The sequence below is a fragment of the Nicotiana tabacum genome, chromosome 12 (genome assembly GCF_000715075.1).
Source record: "Nicotiana tabacum cultivar K326 chromosome 12, ASM71507v2, whole genome shotgun sequence".
Taxonomy (NCBI): domain Eukaryota; kingdom Viridiplantae; phylum Streptophyta; class Magnoliopsida; order Solanales; family Solanaceae; genus Nicotiana; species Nicotiana tabacum.
Window position 1 is genome coordinate 118,133,447 of NC_134091.1, and position 19,874 is coordinate 118,153,320.

Genomic DNA, 19,874 nt, shown 5'->3' on the forward strand with positions numbered 1-19,874 from the left:
GAGTATCCAGGAATTTTCTGGTCATCTCCTCCCATGTTCTAATCGATCCATTGGGCAAGCTTCGAAGCCACTGCTTAGCATCATCTTTAAGTGAAAAGGGAAATGCCCTTAAGTACACTGCATTGCATGATACCCCATTGTATTGAAAGGTATTCATAATCTCCTCAAAGTCCATTAGATGCATGTTTGGATCTTCGTTCATCTTCCCTCTGAAGACACAGTAGTTCTGAATGGTTTGAAGCAAGGATTTGCTTCAACTCGAAATTGTTTGCTGCAATTGTAGGTGGTCTAACACTTGATAATCCTTGATTGTAGACTGGTCTGGCATAATCACCCAACGCTCTACCAGGCTTGGGTACCGCATTCTCGAATTGGTCTTCAACCAAAGGTCGATTTAGATTGAATCTTCGACCCCCGTTATGTTCGACAGTCTCATCAGCAATTCTCCGTGCAACTTCTTGTTGTTCTTGTTGTGCTTCCTCTCTTGCAGCTACATCTACCTCGTCGTCGCCGTTATTAGCCATGTGTTCTTGGGTTGAAGGTTGCCCCAAGAACTTTTTGGTGCACTCTTTCTCTTTCCTAAGTTGCCGCAGGTGTTTTTCCAATTCCGGGTTGTAGGGTATTACTTCTTTTGAAGAAAATCGAGTCATACACCACAAACTTAACCTGTTGCCTGCACAAGGAAGATATACCCGTGAAGAAAAAAAAAAAAAAGTTTCCTGAATTAGTACTACAAACTATTTCAAACACTATTGATTGCCAATCGCCGGCAACGACACCAAAATTTGACGAGCGCAAAACACACACTTAAATTGTGCTCGCTAATCAAAGATAGTATAGTATAATATCGTATCCACATGGATTGAATTTAAACAGTATTCTCGTAGTTTCTAGCTTGATTGCTATCGAGGAGGATCAACAATTGAGATTTATATGACTAAGAAGTGAAATTAACTAAGAATCTAAGGCTATTGACTAATGATTATCGAGACAAGGAGTAAGAAACTAAGGTTGTCAGTGGGAGAGGATAGGGTTTTGACAGGATAGGTGCAAGATAATTGTTCGGGATCTAACTCTAGATAATTCACTTATAATATTCAAGTGAGTCTCTCGAATTTACTCTATTATTAGTTCAAACGTTCAGCAAAAACTCCTCTCTCGATTAAGTCTTATCCTCACGAGATGAACCAATTTAAGCACTGTGAAAATGTGCAAGAATGCGTAACGGATCGGTCTTTAGGAAAACTTCTTTCGATTATTTTTCTAACTAGGTTTAATCAATGATTCAACTAGCCTCTTTCGATTACTTAGAAGAATCTATGAACTCAACCAACTATATAATGCAAAGATATCACAAGTTATGCCTCTCTCGATTACATGAACTAGTAAATATTGATGCAACAATTAAATCTTCTAAAACGATTCAAATACATAAAAATAGAGTTATAATCCACAAACAATCATCAATACACCAAATCCATCAAAGCATAAAAGGAACTACTCCATAGACATGGCGAAGTTCTTCACAAATATAACTAAAGTATAGGAAAACATAAATTCAATCCAAACCAGGATTTTGAGTGAAGAAGGAATGATGAAATCCTTTTGCTTGTGTTCTTCCCAAGCCTCCTTAGGTCGAAAATGTGTCCAAAAGTCCCGAAAATGTTGTTTTCTGGTGTATTTAAGCCTCCCCAAAAAAATAAATCCGGACGAAACTATCCTTTTTTAGCTGAAATAGGAAAACACTCTAACAATTTTATACTACCGCGCCGCACCCCGCGCGCTTGTGGAAAATTGCAGAACACTTTGCAAAAATACAATCTTGGCATATTTTGCATTGCAACTGTGCAATTTTTACAGAGTAAATTCGTTTCGTCATTTTTTTTACATCCGGACTTGGCTCTCGACCTCCTGAACGTGATCCCGGCTTAATTGCTTGGGCTTCTATTCAGACTTCAAAGCTCCAACTTGTTCGATTTAGCTCCAAATTACCTTAATAGCTCGGAATCGTTTCCTACAAGGCACAAAATACATAATAAGTGTAAATTACTTTCGTTTAAGCTCAAACAACGTAAAATGCAGTAATTAGAGTGCAATCTTATGGCTAAAACACGGGTTTCTAGCCTACCATCAATTGAAATATGCGCAAATTATATTTAAGGAGATTAATCTTTGCATAGAATAGCTGATTCATGTCTTTTAAGAGCATCTTGGGTTTTGTGCTAATGTGCTTGCTTATTTTAAGGTATTTCTACCTCATTTAAAAGCTGCAATTGAGAATTACTAGAAAGATGGCTATTTTTTAGGGCAATGGACCAAATTTGTGCTTGAACTATGCAAAATATTCTAACTTTTCCCTCAATTAATAGTTGCGGTAGAAGCCCCTGTCGTTAGCAAAAGAGCTTACCAATGCCCTTATTTGCTAACGGCGGAAGCTTTGAGATCAACTTATCTCTAATTATCATGATTAGCACCGGAAGATGCCATGTGTCCTATCATTTAAGCCCCTGATTTTTTAACAACCCCCCTTCTTTTTTCTTCTAAATATCGTGGTGTCGGGACCAGTTTGCGTGCACCTCGACTAATTTCGCGGGATACCTGCTACCTCCCACCAACAACAGGTACCAGGTAACTCTGTCCAGCAATGCTTGAACAAACGGGAAGAAATCACCTACTGTATTTTGTTTTTTGTCTCCACTGGTATTCCCCTCCCCCTTTTTATCCACCCTCGAAATAACCTCCTTCATCCAAAAGGCAACAACCTTCACCGTCCACCATCTACCATATTCTCCTTCTCTATTATTTCTGAAAGGGACAGTGATGGTGGTAACCCTGTGGAGAGGTGGTGGTTGTTGGTGTCAAGGGTGGGTAAAATAGAGGAGGGGTTGGGGCTGGTTAAAAATAGTGCCTTTAAAGATAGCTATGTAGCAGCCTCAAGTGCTAATCATTGTATTTAAAATCTAGTTTTAGCTCAATAATGCTCTGTTAGCAACAAAAAAAAGGGGTCGTAGATGAACCCTTTTGCTAACCGCAAGGGCTCATTTGGCCCCAAATATTAACGAAGAGCAAAGTTAGACCACTTCGCACAGTCCGTAGGTGTGAAACCATGGTAAATGAAGGTATTAAAAGAGAACGAGGTACATCCAAAATCACATGGAAGAAAGTTGTCTCGAAAGACCTACAATTTTTGGGAATCTATTCAGACTTAGCAAAAGATATGGCATAATGGGAAAAAAGATATATGTAGGCGATACATATTAGTTGAGTATATGTTTTAGATATTAGCACTTTTATCATCGGTCATATGCTTTCTAGGAGTGGGTTAGCCTTCCGGAGGTTTATAAGTTTCGAAAATATACAGAACTTCTAATGCTTTTTATTTGTATTTGCATAATATTGGCATGAGATGAGTTTAAACGGAGTAACGTGGTCAGAGAGGATTCATATAGCAGACCCTAACTTGTTTGTAGGGATTGAGATATAGTTGGTGTTTATTTTTTGATAAGGAGAGAGATGGCTATTTCATTTTAGAAATACCTTTTTTTACACGGAGAGAGAGGGGATCAGTCACATGCTGATTACTAACGATGTCAATCATGACACCCTTCTTGGGAGATCCACCCTACCAGCCAAAGTTGACAAAGCCAAGCATAATGTAAGCATTGGGCTTGTTGAGGAGCTGGTGTTTATTTGCTTTGCTTCTCATTTCTTTTGCTTTTTTGTTTTGAAAATCTCTTTAATCACTGCAAAGTTTCTTGAAGGAGAAAATGTATAGTCTCTGGTATAAATGATACTTCACTAGTACCTCAGTGAAAGGCATAAACTGAGCATATATAAAAAGTATATATTAGTGAAAACTTATTTAGGATGAATTTCAAATACTACAGGTTACTCGACCAGTTTTGGCCTAAACCGCAGCGGACCAGCATTGGATGGGTTGCTTATGACCCGTTGGCTACCTAACCTTCTTCAACTACACAATGTAGCCCAACCTGCTCATTTGCCACCTCCACTGATTACATTCAGATCTATATGTCTTGCACTGCCTCTTTTGCTGCATTTATAAACATAAAATGGATGATTTGCAGCTTGCTTGATTATTGACATTGACAACAGTCAAAATGATTAAAAATTTGCAGTTTGTATGTGATATCTTTCTTCTTTTTGCATATTTTTGGTGCTAATATTAACTCCTCAAATCAGGTTTTGACATATGCTCAGCAGTCGAAGGAACAGGCCTGCATAGAACAAGACAAACTTGCCAAAAGAATCCAAGAGTTCAGGACACAAGCTGAGCTTAATCATATGCGGGGATCCAGTAACCTTGGTACTTCAACTAGTTCTATAGCCTCAAATGGTGTTGGTATGAATTCAGACAAAAATATAGAAGCAATTATGCAGTCCAGTGCAGAAGGAGCGGTAAGTAATATATCAATGTCATTTCTGTCTGTTATTTGTCAGTGTAGGGGTGGAGAGCTCTACAATAAATATAGCACTAGATTTAAGTATAGGAATCCCTGAAATGTCTCCTGATTTTGTAGATTAATTTTATTGTAAATACTAGACATTAAACTCTGGATACTTTTTCTTACATTCTTCCAGGTCCAAACTATTAAGCAGGGATATCTTTTGAAAAGATCTTCCAGTTTGAGGGCAGATTGGAAGAGACGGTTTTTCGTACTTGACAGTCTTGGCAATTTATATTATTACAGGCTCAAGGGTGCACAGATGGTATTCTTAATTTTTTCACCTTCCTAATATAAGTCATTTTCATGCCTTTATTCTGCTTTATTTTTCTTTTTCTAAGTTTTTCTTAGACGCCTTGTGTGAATCAGTCCTACTTGTTTAGTGTTACTTTTCTGATTCTCAGTTGACATGAAAATCAAGGTCGTATAATTGAATCTTAAGTGCAATGATTAGTGTTAGTTTACAGATATGTACATAATGTAGTCTTGTCCCACATTGGAATAGGAGTAATATGTCCTTGTAGAGTATAGCTATAAATAAGGACCTCTTGTATTGCATTGAATATCTAATATCAATAATATATTTTCTCCCGTGCTTTCTCACATGGTATCAGAGCAATCGTGAGAGATTTATCGCTGTGCATAAATTCCAGCGACTCCGGGAAGAGAAATAAGTCACCGAAAATCTTTTTCCTGCGACTCTTTTTAGTTTTTTTCAAGGCTGTTTGCGTCTTCTTTGTCTCCGTCAGTGTTGTGCAAAATCCAACACTACCACAAGAGTCGTCATTGTCCGGCGACCAAACCCCAGTGAAAATCTCTGGCAGCAGCCTCCTCACGCGCACCCACGCGCCACCAGAAGCTCACGCGCCGGCGCTTACGACCATTTCCAGCCATTTTTTGAAAAAATTCCTTCAGAACAGTTGGGTCGCCTGGTAATTCCGATCCTACCCTTACTGTTTTCGTTTCATTCCAAACACTTTGAGTTTTTGCGGCAGCTACAGTAAGATTCCGACGACTACAATATTCCCTTATTCTGTTTCAGTGGATTACAGTTGATTTTTCTCTTATTTGGTAATAATTTGCAACGATGTCTTTGGGATTTGATGTTTTTGGGTCTAGAAACATGAGTTCTGGAAGCTCTAGTGTTATGATTACCTCGGTACCTTTAATGGGAAGTTCAAACTACTTAGTTTGGGCTTCATCTGTCGAGTTGTGGTGTAAAGGTCAAAGTGTTCAAGATCATCTAATCAAACAGTCTAGCGAAGGAGATGAAAATGCGATAACACTTTGGGCAAAGATCGATGCTCAGTTATGTAGCATCTTGTGGCGATCTATTGATTCCAAGTTGATGCTCTTGTTTCGTCCATTCCAGACATGTTATTTGGTTTGGGCAAAGGCTCGTACCTTATACACTAATGACATATCTCGCTTCTATGATGTGATATCGCGGATGACAAACTTAAAGAAGCAGGAATTAGATATGTCTACTTACTTGGGTCAAGTACATGCAGTCATGGAGGAATTTGAGAAGTTGATGCCAGTTTCTGCTAGCGTTGAAAAACAACAAGAGCAGCGACAGAAGATGTTTCTAGTTCTTACCCTCGTTGGACTTCCTAATGATCTTGATTCAGTACGCGACCAGATTTTGGCTAGTCCGACTGTCCCCACAGTTGATGAATTATTCTCTCGATTACTCCGCCTTGCTGCAGCACTAAGTCACCCAGTGATCTCATCACAGATACTTGATTCCTCTGTTCTCGCATCCCAGACAGTGGATGTTCGGGCGTCTCAAACTATGGAGAATAGACGAGGAGGAGGTCGTTTTGGAAGATCTAGACTCAAGTGTTCTTATTATCACAAACTTGGACACACCCGTGAAATGTGCTATTCCTTACATGGTCGTCCACCCAAAAATGCTTACATTGCTCAGACCGAGACTACAGGTAACCGGGGATTTTCTTTATCTAAAGAAGAATATAATGAGCTCCTTCAGTATCGAGCATGTAAGCAGACATCTCCACAAGTAGCCTCGGTTGTTCAGACTGATACTTTTGTTGCTGGTAATTCTTTTGCTTGTGTTTCCCAATCTAGTACTCTTGGACCATGGGTCATGGACTCAGGCGCTTCTGATCACATCTCCCAAAAATGCTTACATTGCTCAGACCGAGACTACAGGTAACCAGGGATTTTCTTTATCTAAAGAATAATATAATGAGCTCCTTCAGTATCGAGCAAGTAAGCAGACATCTCCACAAGTAGCCTCGGTTGCTCAGACTGATACTTCTATTGCTGGTAATTCTTTTGCTTGTGTTTTCCAGTCTAGTACTCTTGGACCATGGGTCATGGACTCAGGCGCTTCTGATCACATCTCTGGTAATATATCACTTTTGTCGAATATTGTATATTCACAGTCTCTTCCCACTGTTACTTTAGTCAATGGATGTCAAACTAAGGCAAAAGGAGTTGGACAAGCTAATCTCTTGTCTTCTATCACCCTAGATTCCGTTCTTTATGTCCCTGGTTGTCCTTTTAGTTTTGCATCTGTTAGTCGTTTGACTCGTGTCCTCCATTGTGGCATATATTTTATTGACGATTCTTTTATTATGCAGGACCACAGCACGGGACAGACAATTGGTACAGGACGTGAATTAGAAGGCCTTTACTACCTTAACTCACTCAGTCCTTCCACATCATGTCTAGTTACAAATCCTCCAGACCTAATCCACATACGTTTAGGACAACCGAGTTTATCGAAATTTCAAAAGATGGTGCCTAGTTTATCTAGTTTGTCTACATTAGATTGTGAGTCGTGTCAGCTTGGGATACATACCCGAGCCTCATTTCCGTGTAGTGTCGAGAGTCATGCAGAGTCTGTTTTCTCCTTAGTTCATTCTGATATATGGGGTCCTAGTAGAGTCAGTTCAACCTTGGGATTTCGTTATTTTGTTAGTTTTATTGATGATTATTCAAGATGTACTTGGCTTTTCTTAATGAAAGATCGTTCTGAGTTATTTTATATATTCCAGAGTTTCTGTGCTGAAATCAAAAACCAATTTGGTGTTTCTATTCGCATTTTTCGCAGTGATAATGACTTGGAATATTTATCTTCTCAGTTTCAGCTGTTTATGACTTCTCAAGTAATTATTCATCAGACATCTTGTCCTTATACCCCTCAGCAAAATGGGGTTGCAGAGAGAAAGAATAGGCACCTTATTGAGACTGCTCGCACACTTGTAATTGAATCTCGTGTTCCGTTATGTTTTTGGGGTGATGCAGTTCTCACAGCTTGTTATTTGATTAATCAGATGCCTTCATCTCCCATCAAGGATCAGATTCCGCATTCAGTATTGTTTCCCCAGTCACCCTTATACTCTCTTCCACCTCGTGTTTTTGGGAGCACGTGTTTTGTTCATAATTTAGCCCCTGGGAAAGATAAGTTAGCTCCTCGTGCTCTCAAGTGTGTCTTCCTTGGTTATTCTCATGTTCAGAAGGGATATCGTTGTTATTCCCTAATCTTCGTAGGTACCTTATGTCAGCTGACGTCACATTTTTTGAGTCTAAACCTTTTATTTACCTCTGCTAACTACCATGATATATCCGAGGTCTTATTGAGGAGTTTACTATAGCTCTTCCTCCACCTTTGACCACAAAAGTTTCACCCATACCAACCGTTGAGGAGTCTAGTATTGTTCCTCCTAGATCCTCAGCCACAGGAACACCACTCTTGACTTATCATAGTCGTTTGCGCCGTACATCAGGCCCAACTGGTTCTCGTCCTGCACCTGACCCTGCTCCTACTGCAGACTTGTCTCTTCCTAGTACACCGATTGCACTTCGAAAAGGTATACGGACCACACTTAATTCTAATCCCCATTATGTCGGTTTAAGTTATCATCGTCTGTCATCTCCCAATTATGCTTTTATATCTTCTTTGTCTTTGATTTCCATTCCTAAGTCTACAGGTGAAGCGTTGTCTCATCCAGGATGGCGACATGTTATGAGTGATGAGATGTCTGCTTTACATTCAAGTGGTACTTGGGAGCTTGTTCCTCTTCCTTCAGGTAAATCTACTGGTGGTTGTCGTTGGGTTTATGCAGTCAAAGTTGGTCCCGATGGCCAGGTTGATCGACTTAAGGCCCGTCTTGTTGCCAAAATATATACTCAGATATTTGGGCTCGATTACAGTGATACCTTCTCTCCCGTGGCTAAAGTCGCATCAGTCCGCCTTTTTCTATCCATGGCTGCGGTTTGTCATTGGCCTCTTTATTAGCTGGACATTAAGAATGCCTTTCTTCACTGTGATCTTGAGGATGAGGTTTATATGGAGCAACCACCTGGTTTTGTTGCTCAGGGGGAGTCTCGTGACCTTGTATGTCGCTTGCGTCAGTCACTTTATGGTCTAAAGCAATCTCCTCGAGCCTGGTTTGGTAAGTTCAACATGGTTATCCAGGAGTTTGGCATGACTCGTAGTGAAGCTGATCACTCTGTGTTTTATCGGCACTCTGCTTCTCGTCTCTGTATTTATCTAGTTGTCTATGTTGATGATATTGTTATTACTGGTAATGATCAGGATGATATTACCAATATAAAGCAGCATCTCTTCCAGCACTTCCAAACTAAGGATCTAGGCAGATTGAAGTACTTTTTAGGTATTGAGGTTGCTCAGTCTAGCTCAGTTATTGTTATTTCTCAAAGAAAATATGCTTTAGACATTCTTGAGGAGACAATGATGATAGGTTGCAGAGCTGTTGACACTCCGATGGATCCGAATTCTAAACTTCTGCTAGGACAAGGTGAGCCGCTTAGCGATCCTGCAAGCTATAGGCGGCTGGTTGGTAAATTAAATTATCTCACAGTGACTAGACCCGACATTTCTTATCCTGTGAGTGTTGTAAGTCAGTTTATGAATTCTCCCTGTGATAGTCATTGGGATGCAGTTGTCCGCATTATTCGGTATATAAAATCGGCTCCAGGCAAAGGGCTACTGTTTGGGGATCGAGGTCATGAGCAGATCGTTGGATACTCAGATGCTGATTGGGCAGGATCACCTTCTGATAGACGTTCTACGTCTGAATATTGTGTTTTAGTAGGAGAAAATTTGGTGTCTTTGGAAGAGCAAGAAACACAATGTAGTTGCTCGGTCTAGTGCAGAAGCAGAATATCGAGCAATGGCTATGACAACATGTGAGTTAGTCTGGACCAAACAATTGCTCAAGGCGTTGAAATTTGGTGAAATCAGTCGGATGGAACTTGTGTGCGATAATCAAGCTGCCCTTCATATTGCATCAAATCCGGTGTTCCGTGAGAGAACTAAACACATTGAGATTGATTGTAACTTCGTCAGAGAAAAGATACTTTTAGGAGAGATTGCTACAAAGTTTGTGAGGTCGAATGATCAGCTTGCAGATATTTTCTCCAATTCCCTCACTGATTCTCGTATTGGTTATATATGTAACAAGCTCGGTATATATGATTTGTATGCACCGGCATGAGGGGGAGTGTTAGTTTACAGATATGTACATAATATAGTCCTGTCCCACATTGGAATAGGAGTAATATGTTCTTGTAGAGTATAGTTATAAATAAGGATCTCTTGTATTGTACTGAGTATCTAATATCAATAATATATTTTCTCCCGTGCTTTCTCACAATTAGTATAATAAGGTAAACTGGTAAAGTACAATCATTTGGTAGAAATTTATGAATTATGTGGGAGAAAAACCTTAAGGCCAAATGTAATGTTGCTGATTCTTTACGACTTTCTCTAACATCTTCATGAGTAGGCTTACTTCTGTGTGAACTCCTTGGATTGCTAAGAATATTATTTGTTTCAAAAGCTGATGTTTGTGTAGAATTGGAAAATCAACATGAATCTACTTTGACGAGACAGAACGACTGAAATATGTCTATATTTGCTGATATAGATGTGGTCTACTAATGACTGTCTATAGTAGGTTTACATTGTGCTCATTTTCTATATCTGAAAGGCAACCCTTTGCCACCTCAGTCAAAAGAGCATCTTTTAACTTTGAAGTCTTTGATGTGATTCCATCATAGCGGGGCAAAGTTTTCTTTGAAACAATGATAATAAAAAAGATCTGGCGCGCTGTAAGATTTTCTAGTTTTTGCTATACTTCTTGTATGCGTGTATTTATGCCCTTTCTTAATAAAATCTTATTACTTGATCAAAAAGGAAAAATATCTGGTACCTAATTTTTGGTTTAAAATTACCTTCTTTGTTCAAAACTGGAAAGTACTTAAAAGCTCTAAACTCTAGCTTTTTGAAAAGAAAATTTGGAACAAAACTTATACAAACTAATGGTACTTTATGGTATCCGAAGCACTTTGGAAAGCACCTATGGTTAATGTAAAAATTACACTTTCCTCAACTGTGGTGGATGTTTTTTAACTAAGTGCTAGAGTATTTTAGCCGTAAAGTTATTTCCAGGACATTCTTTTGCTTACTCCTTCAAATTTTATCTTATTGGCAGAGCTCCCCGTCATCTCATCCCTCCGGCGTTGATAACAATAGTAGTGTATTTGGCAGATTCCGGACAAGGTATAGGTCGTCATCCCTTGGAGAGGAGAATTTAGGCTGTCGTACTGTTGATCTTCATACTTCTACTCTAAAACCTGATGCGGAGGACACAGACCTGAGGCTTTGCTTCAGAATTATTTCGCCGTTAAAAACTTATACATTGCAGGTAAAGCATAGAATAGTCGATCTTTGTTCTCAATGCTAAATTGATAGTAATATGTCAATGCTAGAAGGGAAGAACATTTCAAAGAAGAAAGAGTTAGAGTAACTCAATATTTTAAACTGTTTTATTAGGAAGTTTGAGTTTTAAGTCTACTATTGTTTTGATGCATTAGATCTGTATCTGATTACTGAATGGAGGAATGCTACAACTTTTTGACGATATAGTGTAATTGTTTCATTTGGCTATCTATCTTTTAGTCAAATTGATTCAGGTTACCATTTTTTAAGCTTATGCACAGTATATTTTGTTTTAATCTTCATCAAGTAAATAAAAGATCTGTCAACTGTGCGTTTGTCAAGTCTTATGCTTTGGCACTTTATAGTAATGGGCTGAACAATAGTCACAATTGGCTTCTTTATTTGCTTCAGCAGAAAGAACCATGAACGGTGCAAGCTCTTCTGTAGTTGCACTAATGTGTTACCAGATTCTACAACACTTTAACAAGGGCTGATCCATTATGTATAACAATTGCCCTTTATTTTCACTGGCAGGCTGAAAGTGAAGCTGAAAGAGTTGACTGGATGAATAAAATCACCGGAGTGATTGCGTCCCTTTTGAATTCTCATCTACATAAGGTCGAATCTTGAAATCTAGTTTTCTGTACAAAATAATTTTCTGAAGTCATCTTGAGCGTCGTCTTGTTTTTGCAGTTTGATCCTAGTAAAAATGACGTTGATAGTAGCAACGGTACCTATGCTGCTTCTTTAAATGTTCAAGGGGCTGTTAGTGGCGAAAATGCACTAGCTACCATGAGAGTCAATCAGGCCGATTCTGTTTCTAGGATTCTCAGAGAAGTTCCTGGAAATGACACGTGTGCTGACTGTGGTGCTTTAGAACCTGATTGGGCATCTCTAAATCTTGGTATCTTAATTTGCATAGAATGCTCGGGAATTCATCGGAACCTTGGTGTTCATATCTCAAAGGTACATATTTGTCAATACTGAAATTTCTTTTGTTCCTTTTGTGTACAAATATCCGTCTTATTTTTGCAACAAAAAATAGACCACTTTAGTTCATGGTGTTTGTTCAATTTTCTACTGGTCCACATGCATGTATATCTGCGAATATAATTTTTTGCATTACTTTCATGATGATCCATTGTTAGTTCCGGAGGTTAGTAGCTATTGAATGAGAGGAGAACGAACATATAGAGGTATAAGGTAGCTAGGAAAGAGGCGAAGTTGGCGGTCACGGAGGCTAAGACTGCGGCATTTGGCCGTCTGTACGAGGATCTGGGGGACAAAGGCCGGGAGAAGAAGTTATTCCGACTGGCCAAGGCGAAAGAGAGGAAGGCTCGAGATCTGGACCAGGTGAGGGGGGTCAAAGACGAGGACGGTAGAGTATTGATGGGAGAGGAGCATATTAAGAGGAGATGACATACTTACTTTCATAAATTCCTGAATGAAGAGGGGGATCGGGACATTATGCTAGGTGAATTGGGGCACTCCGAGAGGCACCGAGACTTTAGGTACTGCAGGCGCATTAAGGTCAGGGAGGTCGTGGGGGCTATGCGTAAGATGAGTAGGGGTAGAGCAATCAGGCCGGACGAAATCCCGGTAGAATTTTGGAGGAGTGTAGGGTAGAGCAGACTTGGAGTGGTTGACTGGGCTGTTCAATGTTATTTTCAGGACGAAGAGGATGCCGGATGAGTGGAGGTGGAGCATGATGGTTCCACTGTACAAGAACAAAGGTGATATCTAGAGTTGTAACAATTATAGGGGTATCAAATTACTAAGTCATACTATGAAAGTCTGGGAGAGGGTGGTATAAGTGAGGGTGAGGGGGACGATGTCTATATCCGACAACCATTTCGGGTTCACGCCGGGTCGTTCGACTAGGGAAGCTATTTACCTTATTAGGAGGTTGGTGGAGCAGTATAGGGAAACAAAAAGGATTTGCACATGGTGTTTATTGACATGGAGAAAGCGTATGACAAGATCCCTAGAGAGGTTCTTTGGAGATACTTGGAGGCTAAAGGTGTGCCGGTTGCCTTTAGGGCGATTAAGGACATGTATGATGGAGCTAAGACTCGGGTTAGGACAGTGGGAGGCAACTTAGAGCATTTTCCGGTTGTTATGGGGTTACATCAAGAATTTGCGCTCAGCCCGTTCTTATTTGCATTGGTTATGGACGCACTGACACGCCACATTCAATGGGAAGTGCCATGGTGTATGTTATTCGCTGATGACATTGATATGATCGATGAGACGCGAGGCAGCGTTAACGAGAGGTTGGGGGTTTGGAGACAGACCCTTGAGTCTAAGGGTTTCAAGTTGAGCAGAACTAAGACGGAATACCTAGAGTGCAAGTTCGGCGCGGAGCCGAGGGAAGCGTGCACGGAAGTGAGGCTTGAATCACAGGTCATCCTCAAGCGTGGCAGTTTCAAGTACCTTGGGTCGGTTATCCTGGGGATGAGGAGATAGACGAGCATGTTACGCACCGTATAGGGGTGAGGTGGATGAAATGGAGACTAGCATATGGAGTACTGTGTGACAAGAAAGTGCCTCTGTCACTCAAAGGTAAGTTTTATAGGGCGGTGGTTAGACCGGCCATGTTGTATGGGGCTGAGTGTTGGTTAATTAAGCAATCACACATCCAGAAGATGAAGGTACCAGAAATGAGGATGTTGAGGTGGATGTGCGGGCATACTAGGATGGATAAGATTAGGAACGAAGTTATTCGGAAGAAGGTGGGCGTAGCTCCTATGGATGACAAGATGCGGGAAACGAGGCTCAGATGGTTCGGGCACGTACGGAGGAGAAGCCCAGATGCCCCGGTAAGGAGGTGTGAGCGGTTGGTTTTGAAGGGTACGAGGAGAGGTAGAGGGCGGCCTAAGAAGTATTGGGGAGAGGTGATCAGACAGGACATGGCGTGGCTTCAGATTTTCGAGAACATGGCCCTTGATAGGAAGGTGTGAAAGTCGAGCATTGGGGTTGTAGGTTAGGAGGTAGTTGAACATTGTTTTCTTTGTACAAGTGTGAGGCTAGTCTGATAGGGCTTTGTCTTAGACTGCTAGTGGTCATGTTGTGTTCACACTATTCTACTATTTTTCTTTGTGCCGGACCTTATCTACGGATTATTGTTAGTGTTTTGCATCTATTCTCTGATTCTTATGTTGCTGTCATCATTTATTTTGTTTTTTGTCGATAGTACTGATATATTGTCTCTCTTTTCGTCTTCTTGAACCGAAGGTCTTCCGGAAACAGCTTCTCTACTCCCTCGGGGTAGGGGTAAGGTCTGCGTACACTCTACCCTCCCCATACCCCACTTGTGGGATTTTACTGGGTTGTTATTGTTGTTGTTAGTAGCTATTGAATCTTTTCTGGAAATGTATTTTGAGTTAATACCGTTTTTGCCGTCGCTGCAAAAAAAATTGAAAGATCTATGGGCCTGTATTTATTCTTGAGATACTTATTATTTACAGGTCAGGTCCATCACGTTAGATGTCAGGGTTTGGGAGCCTACCATTTTGGATCTTTTTCGCACATTGGGTAATTCTTACTGTAACTCGGTGTGGGAGGAGCTGCTTCTACTTCCAAGTGGCAGGTATGTTCCTTTAGTTGATAACATACAAGAAAGGCATTCTTGCATGGTATAAATTTCTGTAGATCTTCGAGTTCAGATTTAATGTGAAAGGTCCTCCAGTCAGTCAAGAAAAGAAATGTTAAGAGATGTGAAAGATCATAAAATTCCCGCTTTACAGATAACAGAACTATCTATGTCCCTATCTACTATTTCAGTACATTGTCGGACAATTCATCTTTTGATAACAAATGTAAGAAACAAGTAGATAATGTCCCCACGTGCCAGGATTATATTACATGCATTTAGCTCTAATGATTTGTAAACTATGTTTTACTAGTATAACTCGTGTTGAATGATCAATTTGTTCAGATCAACAAATGTTGATGCTATTCAATCTGTTTCCAAGCCAAGCCCGAAAGATGGCTTTCATGAAAAGGAGAAGTACATTTTGGCAAAGGTATACTTTCTTGCATGTTTTAAGGACTTTCCTTCTCCATGTCATACATTTTTTCCCTTGTGCTAAGCCTGAAAATTCTGTTTACAGTTACTGAGATTTGATATAATCTCAAAGGAAGTCATGTGAAAAATACCTTAGTATGTGTTTAGGTGCTTGAGTTATGCCCAAAACCCCTTTTGGGAGATTCATTTGCCCCTCCAATCCCTATGAACTATAAAATGGGATCCAACACCTCCTTAGACTTGTGATGACCCTCTTGAAACAACCTAGGTAGCCTTGAGTCAAATAACTACCTTCCCCAGTTATCTTCTTCATAAGATTCTGAAAATTCATTAGATTGTTTCCAAATTAATCTTGATATTTCCATTATAGCTATAAGTTCTTCGTATTCAATTCTAATTTTGTCAAGAAGACTGCCTTCTATAAATCTTACCTTTTTAAAAAAGAAAAGAAGAATATTGCCTTCTATATTTTTTTAGTTTTTAAAATAATTTTAAAGTTAAAAAAAATAAATTTAAAAAATTTAAAAAATATTGCCTTCTATAAGTTTTTTCTATTTGGTTCCACCACGTCTTGTATACTTTTTCTTGATCTCCTCAGCTATTACTTTGTTTGTAGTTTATCTTTCAGACCTTATTCTATCTTCCTTAAAGAGGGATCTGCCTATTTCATTTTTAGCTCTGAATCCATAAGCATCATTCCTATTCTCATTTTAGTTCTTTTGCTATCCTTTTCCACGTCAATATCTTCAGTGTAGCTGCAAATCTTTAGCCTGGATCTGCTATATGCTGTGCCACCGTTGTTCCATTTCCCTGAATGTAGGTTCCTGGACATACATCATCTATCTGAACAAGGCTGTCCTCCGACATTAGGCCCACTTTCCAGCACAGGCCAAATATTCGTTTAATTGTTTTTGCTCTATTACATTTTTGTTTAGTTCACCATTAAAACTTGAAATGAATTTAGTAGTTCATATCCATCTGTGTTATTTTTTGCATAACACATCAAATGATTGAACTAGAGTGGAAATTTCATGTCATTGTGCTTGATACTGTTACTAGAAATATTTGTAACAGTAATTTGTTAAGTTACTAGAAGTATTTGTAACAGAAATTCTTTAAGTTAGTATCATTAACCAAACTAAGATGATCAATCATAAGAGTTCCGTCACGGACAGTTCATATATAAAGTATATTAGTCTTTATAGTACAAATACTTGTACTAGAGTAAAAATTAATGGAGATAAATCTGAGTCAAGTTACAATTAACCATATAGAAAATGTATATCATCAAAAATCAAAGCTCTTAACAATTTGGATTTTGTCAGCTTATTTGCTTTAGCTAAACATTTTTTGTATCAAAGCTGACTCTTTACCCCACTGTTGTACTTCTTGCATCTTCTTGATGCCTATTTTATTAACTACTACATCAAAAAAAAAAAAAACAATCGCTGCTAGAAATGAGAATGTATGCAAAGTTTCTATGAATATTTGCTATATTAACTTGCTTCATGTTGTCCAGTATGTTGAAAAGCAGGTTGTGAATAAAGAAGCTCTTGCACCTTACAACAACAATCGTGCCACCGGCATCTGGGAAGCAGTTAGGAGTAATAACGTGAAGGAAGTCTATCGAATTATTGTAATGTCAGATGTGAATATAATCAACACTACCTATGATGAGGTCAAAGGTGCTAAAATATACCATGAAATCCATGAAAATGATTCAAAACTAGGCTTTGATGATTCCAAAAAGAAACATCAAAACCCAGCAGGCTGTCAGGACATCAAGCTTTGCCGTCAAGGATGTTCTTTGTTACATCTAGCATGCAACGGTGACAGTCCAGTGATGCTTGAGCTTCTTCTGCAATTTGGTGCAGATATAAATAGGCGTGATTTTCATGGAAGGACTCCTCTACAACATTGTATCTGCATGGGGAGACACCACTTGGCAAAATTTTTGCTTAGAAGGTGATATATTTAATTCAGAGTCATTTTTACGTAGCATGGTTGATAATCTGACCTCTCAGCAACATATATTTCTATTAGTTCTCCCAATATTTAATTTGGTTACATTTTCTCAGCATTTAGATCTGTAGTTCTTTCTTACAGTTGGCTAAAATTATTTGAATTCATGACAAGATGACTTCCATGGTTCCACATTAAACTGAATTCAAGATTATACTCTTTCTTGCTTTTAGTTACTATATGCTTACCTCCATCATTTGTTCCTTTGCTCTTGGTTTTTAAAAAGGAACCATAATACTTATGCTGTATTCATCTATGCGTGAACATATCATTTTAAATTCAGATCTAATGCTAATAACTTGTGTACCTTCTTGGACATAATGTGGTAAAGTTGTCTAACCTAAACAAAGTATTGGCGAATGCACGCAAGATTGACGGTGCTTTCTGGTTCAACTACTTTCAGCCAACCGACTTCGTAGCACTAGTTTTCTAACATCCTAGTCTTCTTTGGAAAATAGACTTCCTAATCATCTATGTTAGTTGGACTGGGCTATGGCTGTTAGACATGGTGCATGTCGAGGCGTCAGAGTTGCCATAGCCTTTATATCAAGGATAGACATGTGTGAGTAACACACTAGATGCAGGTGATAGGATATGGCTGATAAGCATGAAAATTTAGGTTATATGCATATAATGTTTCACTATCTAGCCTCTTGACATAAAGAATGACCATTCCTTTGGTATAAGGGGGGACACAGTAATCTTAAGGTTAGGAGGAAAAGTTCTGATTGTAAGTAAGTTCATATTGAGCAATTTATGTGCACTTTAACAAAAATCTACTACTTTGACTATTCTGAGCTTAGAAAAATTCAAGTATCCAACTAATAAATTATCCTGTACTAGTGCCTATGTTATGTCATAACAGCATGATAAGTTGACCTCATTGGAGCTCAGAAGTGACATGCGTATTTCCAGCTCAGCCTATACCAAGTAGCTTTTCACATAGTGGTTTATTTCAAGAAATTGTGTTGTACTTTAGCGACTTCTATAAGTTCATACTCTGGGGGAAAGTTCACATCCAAAGGACATAAAGTTTTTGATATTTTACATTCTCTACTAACTCTCTTTTGTTACTGCTAGTACTCGTGGCTCCCAATTTCAAAGGGGTTGATGACTTGATGTTGAGCTTATGCTTTGTAAACCAAATATCGAACTCTTAAATTTTTCCGAGTCTCATATTTATGCTTTGCCTGGCATGTATGTTTTCAGAGGTGCCCGTGCATCGATCAAGGATTACGGTGGACTCAGTGTGCTGGAAAGGGCCATGGAGATGGGTGGAATCAAAGATGAGGAGTTATTTATCCTGCTTACCAAGAGTGAGTGAAATGGGCATTTTTTTTTTAATTGGCAGCTCCTCAGCTTCCAACTTCTTTAAATTGTAAAGCATGTTTTTCTATAAATGCTTACTATTTTCTCCTCTACTATTTGAAATTCAATTTGTCTCTCCCTCTCTCCGGTTTACGTTGTCGATGTTTGGTGAAGTTCCTGAAAAAAACAAGAACCAGTGCAGTGTTCACAGATCCTTTTTTCACATTGTTAGTTTTTGAAACAACCATTCTAGATATTAAGAGTAAAAAGCTGTAAACCTTCCTGAGAGGAACTGGAAGTTTGTTTTTTCATCAGATTCTCTTTGGTAAAGTATGTCAATCTAAAGTTTTACAATTTCTTAGGAACTGGAAAGTTCTGCTACTATCTTCATCTAATGTTTTCTATCAATTCTAAACCCTCCTGTTCTGATTTTTTTCCTTTTAAGTTCAAATAATTACGTTGTTTAAATAATACACAAGCACTTTGTTTTGCATATCTTATTTAATTTATTAAGTTATGTGGACAATAAAATGCTCATCGACTTTTGTAGCACTTCAATCAACAGGCACGAGTTAGTAGGGCTGTGCATAATTTGGTAAATATCGAATTACCGTACCGAAATCGAAAATTTTGATATTTGGTATTCGGTATGGTATTTGGTTGAAGTTTTAAAAAATAATTGGTATTAGGTATGGTATTTGATATTTTAAAATAAAATACCAAAATACCGATACCGTACCGAAATATATATTATATTATACAATACACATATTATTAGTTATAACATAATTATAAGAAATCTAAAATTTTACTTTCCTTTATTCTCTAAGTTTATCAATTAATTCTAAGCAAGTAATAAGACATTTCTATTGATCAAATTTATTCTTTTATGTACAATTTTCTCTCTGGGTTGGTTGCTGGTTTTGGATATAACTTTTGTCAACAAACTTTTTTTAGTTTTGTAGTTTCGAGTACTTTAATTAAGAATATTATCGTCTGACTCTATGCACTAGTTAGTATTCAAATCGAATAAAGTGAAGTTACTGAACCGAATAAACTGAAATCGAAAGGAGAAAAACCGAATTATACTCACTTTAATTAGGTACGGTATTGGTATAGCATTTTAAGAAACCGAATACCGAATTAAAATGTCTAAATACCGTACCGAGGAACACTACGAGTTACAACCCGCAACTCGATTGCATTATGTATATGTGATATTTCATTTTTTACTCAAACGATGTGCAAACGATTAAAAATTTCTTTTGCAGAAACATGACCAAGTTCTACATTCGAAACGTGAAACAAAAAATCCAAATCGGGGTGGAAGCAA

At 38.6% G+C, this 19,874-nt stretch overlaps 1 protein-coding gene across 4 annotated transcripts in view; it reads left to right on the plus strand.

Moving 5' to 3' along the window:
- Positions 1-18,906, plus strand: part of LOC107813361 (ADP-ribosylation factor GTPase-activating protein AGD2) — a 34,429-nt gene extending 15,523 nt beyond the window's left edge. For 2 of the 4 annotated variants that reach the window (XM_075226897.1, XM_075226899.1), the window contains exons 11-20: positions 4,204-4,419; positions 4,603-4,731; positions 10,958-11,170; positions 11,719-11,802; positions 11,878-12,150; positions 14,419-14,457; positions 14,652-14,773; positions 15,122-15,209; positions 16,731-17,176; positions 18,443-18,906. In XM_075226897.1, the coding sequence (XP_075082998.1) occupies positions 4,204-4,419; positions 4,603-4,731; positions 10,958-11,170; positions 11,719-11,802; positions 11,878-12,150; positions 14,419-14,457; positions 14,652-14,773; positions 15,122-15,209; positions 16,731-17,176; positions 18,443-18,557 (1,725 nt within the window). In that variant the 3' untranslated portion in view covers positions 18,558-18,906. The remainder of the gene's footprint in view (positions 1-4,203; positions 4,420-4,602; positions 4,732-10,957; positions 11,171-11,718; positions 11,803-11,877; positions 12,151-14,418; positions 14,458-14,651; positions 14,774-15,121; positions 15,210-16,730; positions 17,177-18,442) is intronic. The other 2 variants (XM_075226898.1, XM_075226900.1) reach the window with 1 other exon arrangement.
- The last annotated feature ends 968 nt before the right edge of the window (positions 18,907-19,874 follow it).